We start from the raw sequence: 23,086 nt of genomic DNA, 5'->3' as shown, positions 1-23,086 counted from the left end.
ACGGGCAGCTGACAGTAAATTTCTCATTGTTTAGCCTGGTGAGTGGAACCATAAGTGTGCCTGACTAGAGAGTCACTTATGACTAGAGTGTTGGGAATGGTGTTATGCCTTATGGGCTGTGGTTGAGTGGCATGCTGAGTTTGTGAGCTATGTGTCATTTGGGTTATGTTGGGGGGTGGAGGTTGCTTGTGTTTCTGCTTTGAAGGTCTCTGTTGCTTGAGCAGATTTTTATTGAGAGCTTCTGCAAATGTAGGCATGTGCTTCATGTTTCTGTGCGTGTGTTTTGGTGATGTAGGTATGTGATGAGTGTGGTGTGGTGCAAGTGTTTACCTTCTCCTCTTGACTGTCTAGTCCAGTCTTGGGTGAAGAGAGCTTTGCTTCCAGTTAGGCTATATAAGTGCATCTCTCACAGGTTGTAATGCTGGGTGGGAGGAGGAGAGGGTTGTCTGTGTACATGAGGCAATTGCTGCATTGCCCCAAGATGCCCAGATCCATCAGGTAGACAGGAGAAAACACCGGGAGCTAACCCTTAGACATACCGGGATAGGTGCTTATTTATTAAGTACTAAAAACTGTTTTCCTCTAGACAAGTGAGGAAAGGTGAGAGCTGTATTAATTTGTAGCTTCTTTAGTGTTTACAATGCGTTCTGAACAAGTGCTGAGCTCTAAGAAACAGATTTTAGTGCTAAAACTAAAAAACTAGCTAGTTCTAAGGGAATATTTGAAGAGTAGACTTTATGGCGCCGGGAATAGCTTAACCATAGCTAAGTGGTGATGCATAAAATATGTGTATATACATATATATATATATATATATATATATATATATATATTTTTTTTTTTTTCAAATATAACAGTAGCAAATGAGAAAACGGATTTAAACTAATTAACCAATAAAAAGCTAAAAACTGAGACCCATTCCAGAAGTCTTCGATCAGACAAGTTCTAACTGCACACTCCTGCCATTAGGGTGCAGGGGAACCTTCTCCAAAAAAATGCCACTAGGATGCAAGGGAACCTTCTCCAAAAAAGATAGTCTGGATTAGTGTTCAAGTTATATTAAGATCGCTGAAAAAAAACAGACTACAGAAAGTCAATAAAACTCAAAAAGTTAGAAGTTTGATAAAACAAATGAACACAGTAATTAGAACTGTTCATTGAGATTCATGTGATACAACATAAGTAAATAGGATACATTACTGTGCAGCTAAATTAATAGAAAGTCTTACCACAAAAAAAACAGGGCAGTAAGAGAAAGGAAAGGGAGAAATCAAATGCCATCATGGAAGTATCAAAGAAAGTATTATGCGATTAAGACAAGATGTGTCACTGTTAGAAGAGTACAGAACAGGGAACAGATCAACAAAAATACTCACAGATGGATGAGATAAAAGCAATGTGCAGTATCAGAACAGATTAGGATAGATCGTGCACTATCGCAAATAACAAAAATATCAGCATAGGCAGAAAAACTTAAAAGGTATGCAGACAAATATAAAGGAAAGTACAAATTAAGCAATTTAATGATGACCCCAAATAAGTTTTATAGAGAACTGAGAAACAAGGCAAAAGGAACTAAAACACCACCAGAAAAAAAAAGAATTAGATACATTTTGGAGAAATATCTAGGAAGATCCTATCCGCGGTGGTGGTGCTGCGGTAGCATTGTCTCCTCACAGTAAGACGCTGACTGGTTCGACTCTTATCTAGAGCATCTTCTGCGTGGAGACATGCATGAATGGGCGTACCTTCGTTGAAGGTTGTGCGTTAGGGCTGGCAACTCAGCACGTAAAAATCAACACAATCATTAGTGGACGGGAGTTCCGCTGTGGCGATCCCTAACCGGGAAAAGCCGAAAGACACAACAGCATCTAGGACGATCCTGTGGAACATAAAGACGCTAAATGGATAGAAGAATAAGTTGTTCAACTATACAAGATATGAAGTGGATGAAGTAACGACCACAGAGACTAAAACAAAGTTAAGAAAAGCCCCTAAATGGAAAATCCTAGGCCTAGATGCAGTACCTAATGTCGGGCTAAAAGTTTTAACATCTTTAGATGAAGATTTAACCACGAGTAAAAACTATACTTTTACCCTGAACAGACACCAGCCTGGTTAACAGGAGGTAAAACAATGCTCCTACTTAAGAGAAAACCTGCAAGCTATCCTAAAAACTATAGACCAATAATTTGCCTTCCGACAATGCATAAACTATACACTGGAATTGATTCTGACAAAGTTTATAGTCATTTAGAAGAAAACTAAATCATGGCAACAGAACAAAAGAAAGTCATATGGAACAACGCATCTTTTGTTTTTAAAGTCATAATGGAGAACTGTAAAAGAGGAAGAAGCCAAGTATGGCATGGATAGACTACAAAAAAAGCATTTGACAGTATCCCACATTAAAAATGATAAAAGAGTACTTGAAATGTACAAGATACACCTTACACTGATCTATTACATTACAGCGACCAGGAAATAGTGGCAAACCACTCTGTAGTTAAGCCATGACAAAGGACAACATATTATTCTAGGGATACAAATTCAAAGGGGGATTTTCCAGGGTCAGACACTGTCACCACTGCTTTTTTGACTTGCCCTTAACCCATTAAGCTGTCTACTTAACAAATCAGGTCATGGCTCACTCTGGCTCCCAAAAAACAACAAAGTAGAAAGACTTCTCTTTTTGTAGATGATTTAAAACTATGTATTTCAGAGGAGGAACTGAAAGCACAACTGCAATTGGATAAAACTTTTACAGATATGAGAATGTTCAACAAAAATGCTCAGCTCAGCAATTAGGACTTCAAAAAGGCAGCCACCTGAAAAACATGGCTGTTAAACTTGGCTGACTTCTTTGAAACAGTCACCAAAGCCATGGACAATTGGATGGGAAACAGATAATACACCCCTGGGATTCCACCTGTGACCCTGCTGGACAGGGGAAACAGGTGCTGACTGAGGGAATACAGGCAAAATTCTTGGCTAGGCTTATAAGGGCCTCTTGGCCAATACCCTAGTATCCTATGAACCTATGAACTTTAATATTGTGTAAGCGCCTTGGTTTGATAAACCATAAAACTTCATCAAATACACAATCCCATTCATTTCCCATCCTTAAATAGCTACAATGAATCATATGACACTCATTTTATAGTCATGTGATGTCATCTTGACAATCATATGACCAGCACCAAACACCCATTTTAAAAGATTACAAAGAACATATATAATAAAAATTACAAGTAAACAAAACAATAAACATCAATAATAAATAGCAACACACTTTTTAATCCCGTTCCAAGAACCCTTTACTACCGAAGCAGAGATTTTAATTTTAAAACGGGAGCTATACTTATATTGTCGTTCAACCCTGGACATTTATTTGAATTCAGCTTCAACTGCCAAATTAATTTCTGCTTTTCCAATAAAATGGACCATGCCCCCAAGTGGGTTCACTTCTACTTTATCCAATACTATAAATTTAAACCAATGGTCACCATGCTGTTCCACATGTCTAAATAAGGCATTTGTGGTTTTATGCTATTTTATATCATATATGTATCGACTACAGCATTGCTGCCTCACAGCAAGAGGCTCTCCTGTTCAATTCTCGACTGGAGCGCCTTCTGTGTGGAGTCTGCATGTCCTCCCTGCAGTCGGAGTGGCCTCCGAAAGACGTGCGTGAATGGGCATGCCTTCGCTGAAGGTTGGGCGTTGGGCCGGCAACTCGGCACCATAAAAAAGGAATCTAGAGCCAATCATTAGCAGACTGGACTTCAGCTGTGGTGAGCCAAAAAGACAAACAAACATGTATCGACTATGGAGCTTACGCTCTGTTTAGCCTATATAAAAGGTTTCATATAATTGACAGAGGTCTCCATAAACCACCCCGTAGTGTCACAATTATATCTACCCTGTACAACTATATCCATGTTATTAATACTAGTCTTGTTACATTCCAAAATATATCCGTACATACCACATCTCCCATATTTAAACATCCTTGGATTAATCACAGTGACTATTTCTCCTTTCCAAGAAATTTTTCAAATTAAATCCTTTCCCATATACTATAATGGGCTTTTCCTCCACCCTCAAAAAAACGTCATTACTCTCATAGGATGTCGCAGTTCTTATTCAAAATCCATGCAATCTTGTAACTCTCCAGATTAAAAGCGGTGATGAGGGCTTTAAAGTACTTATGACCTTCTCTTATTCCCGCCATGGTGCCAATTCAAGCTATCATCCAATTTTAGAATAGGACTAAAATGACCCATCTGCCTCTTCATAGACACTTCTTCAAGGAGTTCCTGGACCACCAACCTATGATATCCCCTTTTGCAAAACATTCCCAATAAATTCTCACATTCAGTCCTAAAATACACCTCTAATGTATTCAATTCAGGCAGCCCATACCAATTGCAAGGTCTATATTATGTGATCAAATACTTAGTGATCGAACACCTAAACATCGACCACATATCATCGAAAGCAAAAAACAGTGAACAGCCAGTTTAATGCAGGGAAAGATTTCCCTTGACCGTTCTCTGGACTTTGCCATTTTCTCCACTGTGAAGCAATCTCGGAGGTTTTTTTTGTGGCCGACGGTAATGTTTTCCGGCGGCATTCACTATTTTGCAGTTCGATATTACGTGGTCGATGTTTAGGTGTTTGATCACCTAATCATTCGATCACGTAATATAGACCCCCAACTGCCCCTTAACTGCGGCCCTTTTCTACTTAGATGGGTGGGAGCTTGTAAAATGCAACATATTGGAATACATGGGTTTCCTATACACCCATGAAACATATTTACCCACTGTTTTATCCTTTTTAATCATTACATCCAAATAAGCCTTCCTGGTCTATATCGTGTGTTCAAAAGATAAAAATTCTGTACTCCTATTAATACAGTCAATAAATAATAATAGGCTCTCTTCACCATCTCTCCACACCATGAAGATGTCATCCAAGTAACACAAATACAACTTCATGGAAAACATGCATGGCTGGTTTATATAAAAATTCCCATTGTAACATCGCCATGTTAGCTAGAAGGGAACCTACTGGTGAACCCATCACAATACCCTCCTTTTGCCTATATATTTTACCGTCGAAAAATACAAAATTCTTCAATTTCCAACAACTCAAGTTATTTATACATCCTTGGATCCACCCCTCTTCTTTCTAAATAACCCCCAACCCATTCCAATTCTATAGAGAGCGGGATTACAGTACACAAATCCCATACATCTACAATCATCAGCAAATCCATTTCAGAATAAGTGACATCATACATTTTATTAAGGAAGTCTCATGAATCCTTACAAAGATGGTGCTCATCCTACTAAGTGCTTTAACTTATGGTCCACATTACTGAGCACACTCCACTGTAATGGATCCCCGCCCATCCACATCATCATAGGGGGAGGGATTCAACAGATTTATGGATTTTTGCGACTCCAAAAATTGTTGGAACTACAGGGGCAGCAATAAATATTTAAATTCTTCGTTATTAGTCCTTCAACAAACATATCCCTCAGCTGACCAGTAATTCTGTCAGAAGACGTATTCAATTCCGATCTACTAGACCCCTCATATGCCCCAACATCTAAAATATTAAAAATACAATTATAGTCCATTTTATCCATAATTACCATTTCCCCTCACTTATCCAGTTTCATAGCCCTTAATTCACGTTTCTTTATGAACTTTATCTTCTCATTATCACTCTGTTTAATATTACTAGATAGTTTACCATTTTTTCCCAAGAACAGCCATCCGAACAAATTCACATAATTTTTCAAAAAGTCCTAAAAGTGGATGCAGGGGGTTTACAAGCTCGTAGTCCTAAGGCTCTCATTATTCACCTGTGTATCGTTAAATAAAATCTTAAAATTTAACTTGCATACACATTTTGAGGTCCATCAAGACATTTATCAAATTAGCTGGTCGCACCGGTATAAAGTTAATTCCTTTTACAAAAAATTCAGCAAAAGTACAGTCCAACTCAATGTCCGTGTAGCTGAATAATTTAAAATCCCTTTCAGAATTACAGACTACACTAACACCATGACCATCCCGTTTATTCCCCAACATTTTAATGCTCCCAGTTACAGCCACAGTCTGATAACTGCTATCCAACCACAAGTCCTCCTCGTCGCCGAGTTGAAGCATGGTGGGTCACTGTCCCTTGTAAACCAATTGATACGACAATGTCATTTGGTCTTAATAAATGTGCAAAAGCAACCTTTAAAGCAGGAAAGCTGCTGCACCAAGAAAACATGAGTTTTTATATCATGTTCCTGTCTCGAACTGGAGGAATGGGGAGTATATAAGTATTTGGGAACTGATGATGGAACAACAATAAAATATGAAGAAATGCAAAAAAAACTTAGGAATATTTTAGATAACTAAAATTAATACTGATAACAGCACTGATGTCTAGGAACAAAATTCAAGCTATAATCCAATTTACTCTTCCCGTCCTAACGTATAGTTTTGGAGTGACTGACTGGCCCCAAAATGTGCTGGGCAGATTAGACAGGAAAACAAGATCAATGCTAATTACTCCTCTAATTGGAAATTGTTGTAGTCTGCTATTATATGATTGCAATTGTTTCTTATATTATTGCTGCTGCTATGTTGAATATCTATGTCTACTGCTAAGTGAAAGTTGTTAGACGTCTATGCTTGCTCATTGATACATATTGTCTTATGCAGATTTTCTCCCTGGGCCTCCACTGAAAATGGGCTCTTTATGGCCCACCTGGACATGCCCAGTAAACAAATGTCAAATAAATAAAAGTCCCGGTACAGGTCAGAAGTTCAATACATTATCCGCATGCCATTTAACACATTTACATTCTGTTAAGCTGTGGGTTTAAAACTGGAAACACTGAGATTGCACCCTGAACAGAAATGTACAAAAAACTATACTGTGATTCAGTTGCATATACAAAATCGGTGCTAAAGAAAAGGGTAATCCTATGGGCTAGGCTTGTAAAGGATCCAGGGCCATTAGCCTAGTACACACCTATGAAATAGAGGACTGTGATCAGGTTTTCCGGTCGCAGCTGGTTGTGTTGTGTCCTGAGCATGGATGCCAAGAAATTCACCTAAAAAGCAAAGTGAAACTTGGCATTCATGTTGGGAACAGGCAGTGGCAGGTTGTGACTGGAGACGTGACTTTATTGTCTGTACTGTATGGAGCTTTATTTTTTTCACATATTACCAGTTACAGAAAATGAAGACTGAAGAGAGAAAGTGTTGAATCACAAAGCATTTTACCAGCTTTCAAAGTCAGGAGAACAAATAGACCTGTTAAAAAGAGAGCCAAATTCCTTAAAAATTCTGGAAAATCCAATCCAGAGCCCCAAATTATTTATGAATTATTTAACTAGTATAACTATCCATTACATTACTCTTTTCCACTTAAGAAAAGCTTTTCTGAAAAAGAAAATCATCTACAAGATCATTATGAGCAGAAAGGGGCATATCTATTTTGTCCTAAAAGATCTGTTAATTAGTTTAAGAATGTTTATTTTCCTTCATAAAAATCTGTGTTCTTTGGGTTTATAACCACATTTATTCAGGTCACTATTCCCACCAACCATGTTTCTCTCTTGTTGCTCATTTTTGCTAGTTGTCTACCGTTCTTTTGGAAAACCCAAAATCATATCATTGTGTACAGTCTTGTTGTATGTTCCACACTGTTATTCTCCTCACTGTTGTATAAAATTTTCATTTTGTAATTTTTCCTTAAGAAATCTTGAGTATGTGATCTTAACATTTTACTATCCTAGCTATTACAAGGCAAGTAAATATACAATAAACTCACCACCCCTTAGTTCACTTATAAAAGAGGTCACTAGGTAGGAGCAGTGAAATAAAAGGCTATGGTGCCGTTTCATATTTAGGACAGTCACCACCCTTTTAGCTGTATGCCTAGTACTTGCACACTTCTTTAATAAAAACAGCAACAGCACAGCAGAATCTTAATCTTCAGTAGGTACAGCACTGTAACAGAAATAAATCAGTCATTTGTGAGCCGAAGTTGAAGATACCACATACTAGGTAGTAATATTAAACTTTTAATTATAATCTATTTCTTTACATAAATACACAAGAAACATATGTATATTGCTACATACCATTATATACTTGCATAACAGTCTCCATTAAATTTTCCATATAGGAACACAGATGAAGCTGGTAAACAGGCTATGAGGGATAGTCTGATAGATCAACTTTTTATCTGATGGACTAAGAACATTTGGTGTGTGTTAATATTTATTCTAGGTTTAACTTGCTGTATATAGTATTCCTAAAGTTTTTTTTTTTTTTAGTTTTATGCCTATTTCAAGACTTAATATGCTTTCATTGATAAAAGAAACCTGTTTGGCCATATTTGAACTATTAGATATTTACATAATATTACCGATAACAGAGAAGACTTGTGTGCTAGTAATAAGCTTCAAGATAGGCTTACATCTTAATCGCAGACACATATGGATCTAACACTGCTATCTTAAAATTCTAATGGCTTCAATAACCCAAGGAAGAAATCAAACTTATCAAGGTATCAAACTAAATAAAGCTCAGATAATTTTTCTTCAAGAAACTCACTTTAAAATAAATAGCAACATATGGAACCCTAACGAATATCTGACATTAGTACATACTTCTTACAAATCAAAGACTAGAGAAGTAATGTGGAAAAAAAAACATGATTAAACCTGAAATTATTTTCAAATATACAGGATAAGGAGGGTCTCATAACTCTTACAATACTGAAATTTAATAACAGGATATGGACATTGGTAAATTTATACTGGTTTCCTGGCATGGGGGCAGAGACTGCTAAAAAAAAAAAAAAAAAAAAAACATTTAGACATCATCACCAATAAATATAAGGGCAATTTGAATAGGAGGAGATTTTAATTGTATCCTAGACAGTTCTGACACCTCAAATAAGAGACCCCTTTGTCTAACCTCCACTGCAAAACTTCTTAAAAAATGGACTGAAACCTTTAATTTAGTTGATACTTTTAATATTAAACTTAACTCATTAACACTCTCCCATCAAAATAATAGATATTGTACTCAAACTAGAATCAATAAAATTCTTGTTTCTCATGACTTGAATTCAAAGATTACCTTTTTCTCAATACTTCCTTGCCCTTCATCTGACCACAATTCGTTGGTTCTTAAATTTCAAATACATTTCAAATCGCTAGTCTTTACAACAAGAATTCCTTCTTAGATCACAAAAATTAAAGAATTCACACCATGGTTATTATCAGAGCTTCAGTTCTTTTTAGATACTAACATAGTGATGAATGATATGGGATTCATTAAAAGCTATATATGGCAAAAACCTTATTTTTTCAAAAAAAAATTAAGGATTGGAAATCAGAATTACAAGATATACAATCCCAACTTTTAACAATTAAATCCAATAAGGCATCATGCTCCTCCAATAGTGAGAAAACAGAAGAGTTAAATAGAAAATAGAACAAAATTTTAACCCATAAGACTAATCTGTCTTTAGAGAGATTATACATAAACTCCTATGCTAGCTCACCTAAACATGTACATAATCTATCAATGAAGATTAAAATGCATTCTAAAGCCGATATTAATATACTACATGAAGGGGAAAAAAGTCTCAGATATAGGTGATATTCTCCATGTCTTTAAATATCATTACAATGAACATAGCAAAACCTGAAAAACTAAAGGTAGATCTTCAAAAACAATATTGCACAAGGAAATCACAGATAAGATTAGAGAAAGTAAGCCTAATAAAGCTCCAGGGATTGATGGCATAATTATAGAAATGTATAAACATTTCCCTACTTTTATAATGCCTTCTTTCATAAAACTTTACTTGAAATTCAAACTCAATGCATAATCCCTCCTTCCTAGAGATATTCACTAATTACCCCTATTCTAAAAAAAAATCCTGAATATTGTAATTCTTAGAGACCAAAATCTTTACTAAATAATGATTACAAAATATTCATGTCCATTCTAGTTAATAGAATAATAATTCCATTGTTAAATACAATAAATGAAGATCAAACTAGTTTTATACATAATAGACATATATAATATTAAAAGGATACTAACTCATTGCATTTTTAAATAGGGAAAATCAAGAAGCATTAATAATTGGGCTAGATATAGAAAGCTTTTGACTCCAAGTTGGGATTATGTATTTAACATTTTAGCTCTATTTGATTTTCCTTCTCCCTTTATTACACTTACAATGAATATTTACAAAAAAACTGAATATGTTAAACTAAGCCCATTTACATCAGAATTTATTCTTACCAAGGGCACTAAACAAGGTTGCCCCATTTCACCTATTTTGTTTGCATTAGCTATTGAAATACTTGCTATATTAACAAGAAGTAACCCAAAAATAAAAGGTATGGATGTAAATGATCAATACAATTCTAAAATACTGCTGTCTGATTATGTGCCTCTCACATTACCTAATTCGAAAACTGTTTTAAAGGAATTGGACTCACTGAGAGGTTTTATATAACTTTTCTTCATTTTAGTAGATCAAAATCAAAGATTTTGTTATTGAATAAAAAGAAATACAAGCAAATAATCATACTACTTGTAAACACGTGACTTCGCTAAATTATCTGGGTATCATCTTGTGTGATAATATAGAAGAGACATTATGTGTTAATTATAAGAATATGATAAATGTAATAATGTATGTCGATAAGTAGAACAAAATGTTTATGACCGTTGAGGATAGACTGCAATTGATAAAGATGGTACTGCTCCACAAGATCTTGTACGTAGTTCAAGCTACTCCTGTTACCCAAGAGACACTTCCTTAAGGAGATTAACACAGACTTATTAAAATGATTATGGTTTCCTAGAAGAAAGAGACTCAGGTATACATATATTAGACCTTGGGAACAAGGAGGACTAAATTTTCCTGATATTGAAACTTAATAGTAAAGCATCCATATTTAAAATAGTCATAGAATGGATAAATCCTAATTACTCCTCTAATTGGAAATCACTGCATTCTATTATAGCAAATGAGAATCCTATATTGAAGATCTTCAAGTTAACTGACCAATCTAAGTAGTTTTTGTCATGTATTAACATACAATATATAATGCATCAATTCCTACTAAATCGAATCTAATATCTAATAGTTTTTAGGAAATTTAATGCAAATATGGAAATAAAACTTTGGTTTGATTTATTAATTCCATTTAGCATTACAAAGAATTTCTCTGATAAGGTGCATAGAAATATCCTAATTTCTTGGGAATCCAAAAAATGTATTTGCTGGCATTAATGTAGGAGAGATAAAATGGTTCTAAATATCCAACATATTATGGAATGACATCTCATGACTGGTTACTACTTCAAAGTGTTTTAACATATTCTCAAGAGCTATGCAGAAAAATTAATAATTCCTCTTAAAATGGACCAAAATTTATAAATTCTTTATTCAAAATTATATATAATCACAAAATGGAGAATAAAATTTTAAATGCATATAAAACATTAATCTGTAAAACATCGCGACAATGTTATTGGCAGAATATTACTAAAGGACAATCTTTATGTTTATCATTAGAAAGCAAAATAAACTAACATCCCTACTTTCTGTTAAGTTAGCATCAAACTCACAGTAATGGAGAATATTTAATTGGAAGTTTCTGCATAAAGCTTTTTTAACACCCGATAAACTTGCCAAGTTTAGTTTATCCAGAAATGTAATTTGTTGGAGATAAAAAAACAACAAACAGGAACGGCAGAGCTGAGTATATACTGAATTATTTATTAAGTGTGTTTCGTTTGCTGTGTAACGCAAACTTCTTCAGATAAAAATACAAAAGATACAGTGTCTTATTTCAAGGTAAAACCTGACATGTGACTGACTAATCCAAATACTATTTAAAACAGGAACTCCCTCTCTTAAAACCTAATACTACTAAAACCTGATACATACTGATACTACTTAATGAATATTAAAGTGAAAATAAACATAATAATAATAACAACAATAATTTCTACAAGCCTGGTAACACTGACAGTTTTCGAACAGAAATTAACGTATAAAAACTCTATTATAACATGTGTAAAAGTACGAGGATAAACTAAGTATCATCTAATAAAACAACCATGCATTGAAATTCAAACAATCACACATAATATGAATACTGAAAATTAATGGACCCTCTCATCTTTGTAAGCTCTTTAATTTTAAAATACAGCTTACAGAGGCAGTTCTCATTTATGCCTCTATGCATTTAAGTAAATTTGCCAGAACAATTCTAATTTGTCTAATTGTAGAGGCAAAGGACCACCTCTAATATCAATGGGTACTTTATCTATGACCTTATATTTAAACTTGTTCCTTATTTGACAAAATGTTTCGCTAGGGCATTTTCTATTTTGCCTTTGGCAATGGCATACTGATGTTCGTAAACCCGATCACGGAGTCTACGCTCCATTTTGCCAATGTAGAATGCAGGGCAACATTGGCACCTGGCTAAATATATGACATACTTAGAGTTACAACTGAATCTTTGTTTCAATTTATACACCTTCTCTGAGATGATGCAATCTCAGAGTTAATATTTTTAAATCATAGGAGTATGGAGGGGGGGGGGGGTTGACAGCCTTAATATTTTCTGCTTGGATCACAGACAAAAACATGCTAACAGGCTTCAGCAAGTTACTGGGGGTCAATGAGATGATGCTCAAACTCTTACACTACTACTTTTATTGAGTGTACACTGTACAAATATGTATTAGATGAATATGATCACAACTGTCTACATCTGTGTTAATAAGGCAGATGAAAAATTTAGCAATAAAATGCATGAAAACAGCAGCATAATCAGTAGAAAAACATTTCATCCATATGCAGAAAATGCATGAAAACAGCAGCATAATCAGTAGAAAAACATTCCATCCATATGCAGAGTGATGTCTTTGTAAATAATTGACCTTCCTGTTGTAGTACTTTGTTTTCCCCCAACAATGTAAAATGACAAAAAAAAAAAAAAAAAGTAAACCAACAGACGCATCTATGCCTATGGTTAAAAACGTGATACTGCTAAAACTAGTCACATTATTCTTTAGTACAGCTTAACATTAAAAACCATTCAAGCCATTAACAATTTAGATTTGCGAACCACAATACCTTAACTTGCATATGAAGTTGCTCCTCAGAAGCTGTTCGATCTTCCAGTAACTGTCGCATTGATTGCTCGTACTGTTCTTTGGACACCATGGTGTCAGCTAATTTGCTGCTCAAGTTCTGTATTTCACTTTCTGCATTCCGCAGCTTATTCTGAAGTTCTACACCAACAGAAGAAAGGTTACACACACAGCAGGAAATTTAACATTCAATGATGTTCAACATGCTGACTGAACAAAGTTATTTCAGAATAAAAAGTACATGCAGAAATCCTGGAACTGGAGCATATATAGTCAAACGGAACCAAAAACTACCAGGTAGCTAAGAATCAGGAACTCTTATTAAAGTCATGGTTAAGCACTTTCGTCTGTAAAAGACATCTTCAGAACCATGAAAATGTGACTCATTAAAAAAAGTTTCAAACAGTGACACACCACCACAAAATCATAAGAAAGCATAGTAAAAAAGTCCACCAAAATATTTAAAGGGACAGCCAAAAACACTGTGGATCAACATACTAAACAAATGCAGACACAGCAAGCAAGATATAAAAATATAAATTATAGTCTAGCAGCACATTTCAATTCACTTGAGATGGAAATAACTTCATTAAGACCTGGATAATTCCCAGCATCCAAATGGAGCTGCCAGAAAATCTCGATGAAAAAGCAGCATCTGCCAGTTCCCTGAATATACAACAGAATCAATCTGATCAAGCACCATGAATTTAAATTTACTAAACCCAACACATACAGAAGCATGTCTAGGAAGTGCCCATTTGTTATCCATTCTAGTAATGCTATGCTGGTGTTGGTAAATTCTTCTAATAAGTGCATTCTTAGTCTTGTTACTGTAAAAGGCAGGACAGGAGCAGCACCTCGCCAAGTGCACAACTCTCTCAGTATAACAGTTATATTTCCCTTGTGTATTCAATCTCAATAATTTTTCAAGTAGCACACCCTGTAAATCACAGACAATAAAGGGACATTGGTGGCAACGGACACATTTAGATGTCATGAAGAAATTATTCTGAAATGTTTTGACTGGTTTCTCTAATATGCTCTTAATGTTGGGTTTATTCTTGAAGGTAAAAGTAGGGGGACCTTCAAGAAATAACTTCAAATCATTGCAGTGAAGACCATTTTTTTTTTTTTTTTTTTACACAATTTTCTGTATGTCATTCACATCTAATGAATAATGCAAAACCATATTGGAATTACAGAAACTGTGGTTTATATCAGAATTCGTACCTTTCTCACAAATGCTGAACTTGCAATTCTCCAAACCCTTCCTGATAATAGGGGTGGACATATCATCCCTTTCCTGTAGAACTTGACTCAAAATCTTCCACCAGTGAAGTTGGATAACCACCATAAAGAAAGAGACTAACTTGTCAAAGTGTTGGAGACATATGCTATCGGAGGTTAAACAAGATACCCTGATAAAGTGACTCTTTACTACCCCTTCTTTTGATGCAAGGGGAAAGTAAAGTAGGCTTTCTGTAGATGGAGATACCTCATCAATATCCTTGGCAATCTCAATACCAAAAAGGTTGGTGCGATCCATGTTCCCACCGTGTGAAATTTAAACACAAAGAAGTTGACTCCAATTATGCAATAAAGTCAGAAAAGTGTACTTCATCACCGGACCATACAATAAGTACGGTCGCCCAGACAATGGAAATAACCAGCACAAAGTACCAACTTGAAAATGGCCTCACTTTCACATCTTAGCAAAACTGTACTTGCAAAAATAGGGGGTCATGCACCCTCCCCCCAATGCTACCGGTAATATTCACAGTCAAACACAAGGGAATTGTTACTTAAGACCAGTTCCATAAAATCCTAGACCAAGAACACCAAATTTGGACATTACTTCTTCAAACCATTCAAGCCCTTCTTCACGAGGAATGGCCGTAAAGACTTTGAATGTCACAAGTTGTCAAAAGATACTCCTTGTTGTATTCAATAGTCCTTAGTTTATTCAGTAGGACCCAGGAGTCCCGAATGATGTGGAGAAACTTAATGAAAAGTGATTTAAGCTTCCAATCAATAAACCTGGCCATTGGCTCAGTGATACAGACCCCTGCAGCAACAATACGGTGCAAAAGTGAATCAAACAAGTTAGAATGAATTTCCGGTACCCTGACAATCTTTGGAATGACAGGATGGTGCACTTTAAGAAAATCAAACAAAATAATACAGCGTTCGAGTCTTAGCTACTTGGTAGCGTTTGTTTCAAAGTTATCATTCAAAATTATATATATATATATATATATATATATATATATATATATATATATATATATATATATACTTACCTGCACATACGTGTGTTTCACATACACAATTATATCAATATGTCTGCTAACATACTTCAAACATGTATAACTTCCAAAGCAAATTCAATTATCTCAGTTCTTTCTGTCATGTACTCAACAATTTTGAAGCTTTTTCAAGCATGTTTGAAAGGAACTGAATACAAAAAAAAGTACACCTGTTTAAACAAGACTGTACAGGCTATGTTTCAATTATGTAAGATTCATTGACGACTTAGGATTGATATGAAAGGCTATTCAAGAAAAAAACGAGAGAGCACCATGCCAAACACTATTTTAACGTGTAAAATAATAAAACACACCAAAGCTTTTAAGTTACAAAACTCTTTCTCAATGCTATTACATATCTCATTATCTTCGCAGTGTTTAAATATTCACAGCAGCCAATCATGCATATTCTTAAAATCACATGGGTTATTAAATAGCTAGATACAGTTAAAATAAAACAGCATAGTAAAAGGAATGCACACATATATAAAAACAAGCCCAGGACCAAATAAAAATAAACTTATAATACAATACAAATATAAATAAAGACCGTTTTACATACAAGTATTACTAATAACTATGCTATTATACTAAATATTATGATAAAAATTAAAACAAATACTACTTGTATACATATTGATGTAGATTTTTCAATATGGGCTTAATACTATTGCTACTATTCAACCCTGGCATTTTATCAGCCCTGAAATAATTAATACAGCCATACTCTATCATCTCTGTTTTATGTACTAGATCACCTCCTCATGCATTGCGATGGATGACTTGTAAAACCCTAAACTTAAACTTATGAAGGCCCACAGATAAAATGTGTTTGCTCAGGACATTTGTCTCAACTTTTCTTTGAATTTCCAAAATGTGACTATCCTTTCTTTTAATTTCTTATTTGTTTTACCTATGTAAGAGCACTCACAGGAGGAGCAGTTAGCAAAATAAATCACATGCTGAGTATTACATGTACAGAAACATGAAAAACAAATTTCTTCGCTGTGATGGGATACTTAAAAAAAAAAAAAAGTGTCAGTATTAATATTTATCCAATATATACAGTTGTGACAGGGAACTGTCCCATTCCTATTCACTGTCTTTCAGCTTCTATATTACTCAAATGCTTAGAGCATAAATACTGCTTAAGATTTCTTTCTCTCTTATGAATAAACTTAGGCTCACTACCTACAGCTTTTTAACATCCTTATTCGATTGTAAGATGTTCCTGTTTTTATGTATATTTTTAATCATATTATATTTCATAATATACACTATATTACACTCAATTACTTGTCTAGAAAAGTATGGTGCACCTAAATTACTCCATTTGTTTATCACTACATCTTTCATATCTTCCAACAACTTAATATTATAGCCCCTAGAACAAAAGTCATTAGCCAAATATTTAACATCTTGTATAAAGTTTTCAGTTCTACTGTTAAGCCTGCTGGCTCTAAGAAATTGACTTTTGACTATTCCTTTATACATACGCCTAGGGTGCACACTAAGAGTGAATGTACCTTAAGGATTGCACATCTTTCCTATAAATCATAGTATTTAAACTTTTTTTCATTACAATCACAGCAATATCTAAAAATTTTTTTTTTCTCAGGACCATTTAACATCAAATACCAAAAACCCTGATGTATGATGTAAATGCTCAACAAATGCATGTAACCCAACAATTATCTCCCATCCACAGCAAAAAAAAAAAAAATACCCATGAAATGCTTAAAAAAACACGAACCTTGAGTCTTAAATGGTGTTAGTTCGTTATCATTAAAAATATTTCTCTTCCCACCTTGATAAAGTAATATTAGCTTAAGTGTTCGCAACTGGGGTTCCCATAGCCATCCCAAGTTGCTGATAAACTTCATCATTAAACAGAAAAATGTTATTTTCCAACACTATAGCCAACAATGAACAATAACATTTCTATCTCAGAAGCTGTAAAAGTGCTGTGTTCACATAAATACTCTCTAACACATTATACTCCCCAGTCATTAGCTATCACAGTAAATAAGGACTTGACATCCATCATAACACACAAAATATCTAGGTCTTCATTTTCCATGGCCCAACGGTTGAGTGTAGAAAGAAAATAATGTGTGCCCTGAATAAAATGTACTAAAACTTAATAATGGAAGTAACTGTTCACGGTAGTTAGACAGGGGTGTGGTAATCTAGGAGCTATGCGTGTGTTCCTTTTACTATGCTGTTTTATTTTAACTGTATCTAGCTATTTAATAACCCATGTGATTTTAAGAATGTGTATGACTGGTTGGTGTAAATATTCAAACACTGAAGATAATGAGATATGTAATTGCATTGAGAAAGTTTTGTAACTTGAAAGCTTTGCTGTGTTTTATTATTTTACTCATTACAATAGTGTTTGGCATTGAGCTCTTGTTTTTTCTTGAATATTCTTGCTGCTTTGTCTTCAAGAACTCTTTGGACACAAAGACTGGTTGATTTTGTATCTACATGAAAGGACAGCAGCTTACTTTGTGCAACCAAACAATGGTGGTAGGGAATAAACTCTTTACTAAAAAGAGAAACAAATATGAATGCACATAAGCATGCATATACTCACAAGAACACACACACACACACACACACACACACATATATATATATATATATATATATATATATATATAATATAAATATGTTCCTACTCTGCCTAGTATAAATAGTGATATAACCACACAGTTCCTAACAAAGAAAATAAAGATGAGAAACTAACAGCACAGAATACTAAATATTTTTCTCCTACTTTTCTTTAAAAAAATAACATGAAGCAACAGATGCCACAAACAGAAATGTGACACTAATTCAGAAGATTCTGTCCACAAACGTAAGTCTAAGCTGGTGTCACTTCAGCAACAATGAATGCAGGTACCATTCCCAAAGGAATACCAGGACAAAAATGCTATTCATAAAGGGTGAACTTTTTCAAGATGACATTACTGGCAAGGCAAAAATTCATGGAAAGTTAAAGAAAATAAAAATATCAGGATTACCAAATAACCAGAAAAAGGTGGAAAAGATACAAATGCATAAACTAAGGCATAGCCCTTAATCTAAACAGGGGGTAGCAGAAAAATGCATTCACAAATAGGAATTTCTCTATGCATGGGCTAAACTCTTGGCTAGGCTTACAAGGGCCTCATGGCCAATAGTCTAGTAACTTCCTATGATCCCATGAGTTGGACAGATAGGGATAATGATGAAAACTAACAGAAGGGGCATGAAAATGGAGTATCAAATGCAGCTGTAAAATCCTGTAATGCTTCTTTCATGTGTGCTTGAAAGGAATCTCACTTTGACAGTTAATTCTTCAGCATTAAAACTGTATATTACATTAAAACTGTATATTATGTTAGAATCCATCAACCCACCTAGAACTATAGCATCATCTCTTAAATGCAATTGAAAAGCTAAAGTTCTGTAAAAGGTTATGTTCATTTAAGTGCACATTATAATGAGATTTGTAAATCAGCTTGCAAAGTGGCGATGTTAATTATTCACCCCCCCCCCGTGATGACCCGAGTTGTAATTTATGTACATAGTTTAAGACGGTCAGCTCTGGCCTGTGTTTGAAAACTTAGAATAATGATCCCGTAGTTTGGTATCTCTATTACAGCATGAAATAGATGAATGGCCCCAGCTTCATCTACAGTTATCTGTTCAAGTTTATTTTTTCAGCACTTTTACTGAAGAGGAATTAATATCTGAAGTTTTGGACTGCTTATTACTATTGCTTACAATTCTAAGTTTAAGAGTTTTTACTTTTCATTTTTCTCAAACAAGGAAGTGAATGCAGTCTGCTATTTTTCACACTTGGAATAGCTCTCTCCTCACATCTCTGCTGTGGTTTACATACTTATTCATCCAGTCAGTTTTGGAGTACACAGGGTTCTTGTATGTGTTGTGATTTTAACAGAGCCATATTTGTTGTTTGATCTGACGACTCAATATCAGAAGAAACTTGGTTTAGTATTTCACTTGAGAAAAAGAAACTATAGTTGTTGGGAAACATTTTTTTATTTTTATTTTATTTATACTTTTCAAGGCAATCTATCTTAAGAACCGAAAACGGTCAGTTCATAAAATCTGGTTTATCCTTGACTGAGAATATAAGAGAAGTTTCTTAAAGCAACACACACTTCCAACAAGGTTTCTTCTTCTGTGACATGCAGTTTATAATATACCTTGCCTCCAGAGGCAGAGAAATAATATCATGATGAAAAAAACATTCAGAGTTACTGTGAGAAGAGAAACACTTTGCCACTTATTTTCTCATATGTTCTTGACAAAGGACAGGACTCTGCTGATTTTATTGAAGCTTATCTTACTGAATTAGAACTGGGGCAAAAAAAAATGAATTTAGCAAGTCACGTAATTCATTAAAGATTCAGAAAGAATTATGTAGTGTCCTAAATTCCATACATGACAATTACTGAGAATCAAGGTTAATGTTGAATAGAAGCAGTTTGATCTGTGTACTGTGAGTGGAGACAAAAAAAATTACTGAGGGGCTTAAGCATGTCAGTACAAACAATGGCATACTAATGTGGAGTCAGCCCTGAAAGCAGCATGAGGTGGGAAAAAAAAAAAAAAAACAGAACATCAAGCTGCAGAAAATATACAATTCAAGTTACAGGTTTGAGCAGTGGCACCGGTGCTGGAGGAGCTGAATAAAGGACAGAATGAGTGGCCAATGCCAGCTCACCCATCTTTGGGGTGAAATGATGGTCTTTGACTGCCATTCTGACAACACCAGCAAGTACATGCTTGTTGGCAAAGAAAAAAGCATAAAGAACATGGGATCTAAACTTTATGCTCTGAAAGTAGAGCTCAGTACATACATGAAAGCATGCACATGAAAACAGTGGGGAGTAGACCCTGCACTGACAATAGCTTCCACATAGCAGCCACCAAAGGCTGAGATCAGAGAGATTTAGAAATACCCTCACTGCATGTATTATGCAGACGAGGCCACAAGACTATCTGCCCAGCTGAGCTGCCTAAATAATGTCCCTTCTGCTCAGTTCTCACCCCCATGATGGTTACTACTTGGTGGCAAGGGAACAAATGAGCTCAATACAAACAGGAGGTGGCTTGATGGGCAGCATGCATGAAGGGAAAACCATCCAGAAAAAAAAAAAAAACTACCCGTGGGAGTCCCCATATTTTTGCAATCTGTTACAAAACATCTGGACTCACCTTTCCATTCAAAAATCAGTGTGCCACTCTACCTCAGCCCATAAGGCAAAACAACGTACCTAACACACTAGTCATAGGTGACACTATAGTCAGGCACACTGATGTTCCACTCACCAGGCTAAACAAGGAGAAAGTTACTGTCAGCTGCCTGTTGGGTGCTAGGATACGCCACTTAACGCAAGCACTCAGGTCACTCCACAAGTACAAATATGACTCTGTCATCGTCCATGTTGGTGTGAATGACCAGAGACATACCTCCCTGGACTACATGAAGAGAGACATGGACGAGCTCTCAGATCATGTAGCCCAGGCAGGCATGACCCTAGCCCTGAGTAGCATCCTGCCATCGCACAGAATGATACCACAATGTTTGTTTGTCTTTTTGGCTTTTCCCGGTTAGGGGTCGCCACAGCAGAACTCCGGTCCGCTAATGATTGGCAGCCTATTTCGTTTTTATGGTGCCGAATTGCCAGCCCAATGCCCAACCTTCAGCAAAGGCACGCCCATTCATGTATGTCTTTCGGAGGCCACTCTACCACGGGGAGGACATGCAGACTCCACACAAAAGGCACTCCAGCCGAGAATCGAACAGGAGAACCTCTTGCTGTGAGGCAACAATGCTACCGCTGTACCACCGTGGCTACAAGGACAAAATGATAGACTTCAACAATTGACTAAGCTTCTGGTGTCATTCTAAGGGGATCCACTGTCTGTCTGCCTGGGATGACATGATCGACAGACCACGATGCTTTGCCAGAGATGGCCTGCACTTGTCGCCTGTGAAATTCTGGATACTGGCTAAGGCTCTTGCCACCCGTATAGTGCCTTTTTCAGGCAAGGTTCAAATGACAAACTTACCACCGTAGCACGTATAACCAAATAATATCAGAGGATAATGTTACCCAAAGCTAGAAGTCTAAAGCTCAAAATACACTCACTCGAGGCACTCCTTAACATGGAGAACATCGACATCTGTGCGGTGACGGAGACCTGGTTCAAGGCTCAAGAGAGCACCCCTGCATTACCAGCCTATAACGCATACCATACCTTTCTGCCACCTAAACTGGACCGAAACACTAAAGGAGGAGGCGTGTCCATATTCACTAAAGATATCCACACCTCCAGGCTAGCTGTTCAACATAATTCATCCGAAATTATTCAAGTGCAACTAACACTGAGCAAGACTGCAATCCAGGTTGTAGCTTGTTACAGATCCCCCATGTCCCAGGATGCCCACTCTACATTTCTTGATATACGGGGTAATATTAAGGTACAACCCAATACCCTAATAATGGGCGATTTCAACTACCCCACCATCAACTGGGAAAACTACTTATGTACTAACTCATTTGCTCAACACTTTCTAGAATTTATAAATTCCAACACCCTGGATTAGCTTGTCCATACCTCCACCAGGGGCAGCAATATCCTGGACCTGGTCATTACCAATATGGGCAAAGTACAGTTGCGTACACTTACCATAAATGTAGATGTTCGAGTGTACTCACTGTTGCAGTCATTACATTTGGGTTATCTGCTTGCAGGTTGCCCTCAGTCAGCCTTAACCAAGTCTTGGGTCCTGCATCGGTTGCTGTCCCTTCTTCCATGACATCAGCTCGTCAGGGGTATAAAACATGCAGCCGACGCCATTACATCAGTTTTTCTTGCTCCAGATGTCAGGTGCCCCCAATGGGAGGCAATTAAACAAAGTACAAAGATATACCTCCAACAAAAAAAGCAAATACACCAAAAAGGCTTTTAAGCATAGTAAAGGAAAGTAGAGGTATAGCCAAAAGAAGTTAGGGGGCTGGAGGGAGGGTTACCAGGACTGCAACAGTGAATACACTCGAACATCTACATTTATGGTAAGTGTACACAACTGTACTATGTTCTTCGTGTTTCACTGTTGCAGTCATTACATTTGGGTAGATTCCCAAAGCTATGGTTGGGAGGAGGAATTTAGATAGCATTAGGGCCAGCTATAAGGCCCTGCAAGGCTGCAGTGGCAAAGCCAGCTCTGGATTTAGAGAAACTTGGCAAATGATAATGCTTGGTGCAAGTACGTACAGAACTCCAGGTAGCAGCTTCTAGGATGTCCCTGGGTTGGGACGCCTCTGAGAAAGGCAGTACAGGTAGATGCAGCCCTGGTGGAGTGAGGTCTGATCCCCTGGGGGATAGGTTTTCCATGGTGCTTATAGCAGAAATTAATGCAATGGCTTAACCATTTAGAAACAGTTTGCTTTGAAATAGCCTTCCCCTCTGCCCCTGCAGCAAATGCTACCAGCAGTTCAGATTTCCTTTGAGGTTTAGTCCTGTCCAAG

General features: G+C 36.1%; 1 protein-coding gene across 1 annotated transcript in view; it reads right to left on the bottom strand.

The window, feature by feature from the left end:
• The window catches only part of KTN1 (kinectin 1), a gene marked incomplete in the record, with an annotated part of 2,305,074 nt that overhangs the window by 1,871,840 nt on the left and 410,148 nt on the right, over window positions 1-23,086 (bottom strand). Inside the window, 1 exon segment of the mRNA XM_044074427.1 lies at window positions 13,208-13,365. Within this exon segment, the coding sequence (XP_043930362.1) occupies window positions 13,208-13,365 (158 nt within the window).

The sequence above is a fragment of the Protopterus annectens genome, chromosome 6.part0, assembly GCF_019279795.1.
Source record: "Protopterus annectens isolate FY-2018-M chromosome 6.part0, PAN1.0, whole genome shotgun sequence".
In the NCBI taxonomy this organism is placed as follows: domain Eukaryota; kingdom Metazoa; phylum Chordata; order Ceratodontiformes; family Protopteridae; genus Protopterus; species Protopterus annectens.
Note: the sequence above shows the minus strand (reverse complement) of the source record. Positions and strands in the feature narration are given on the sequence as shown.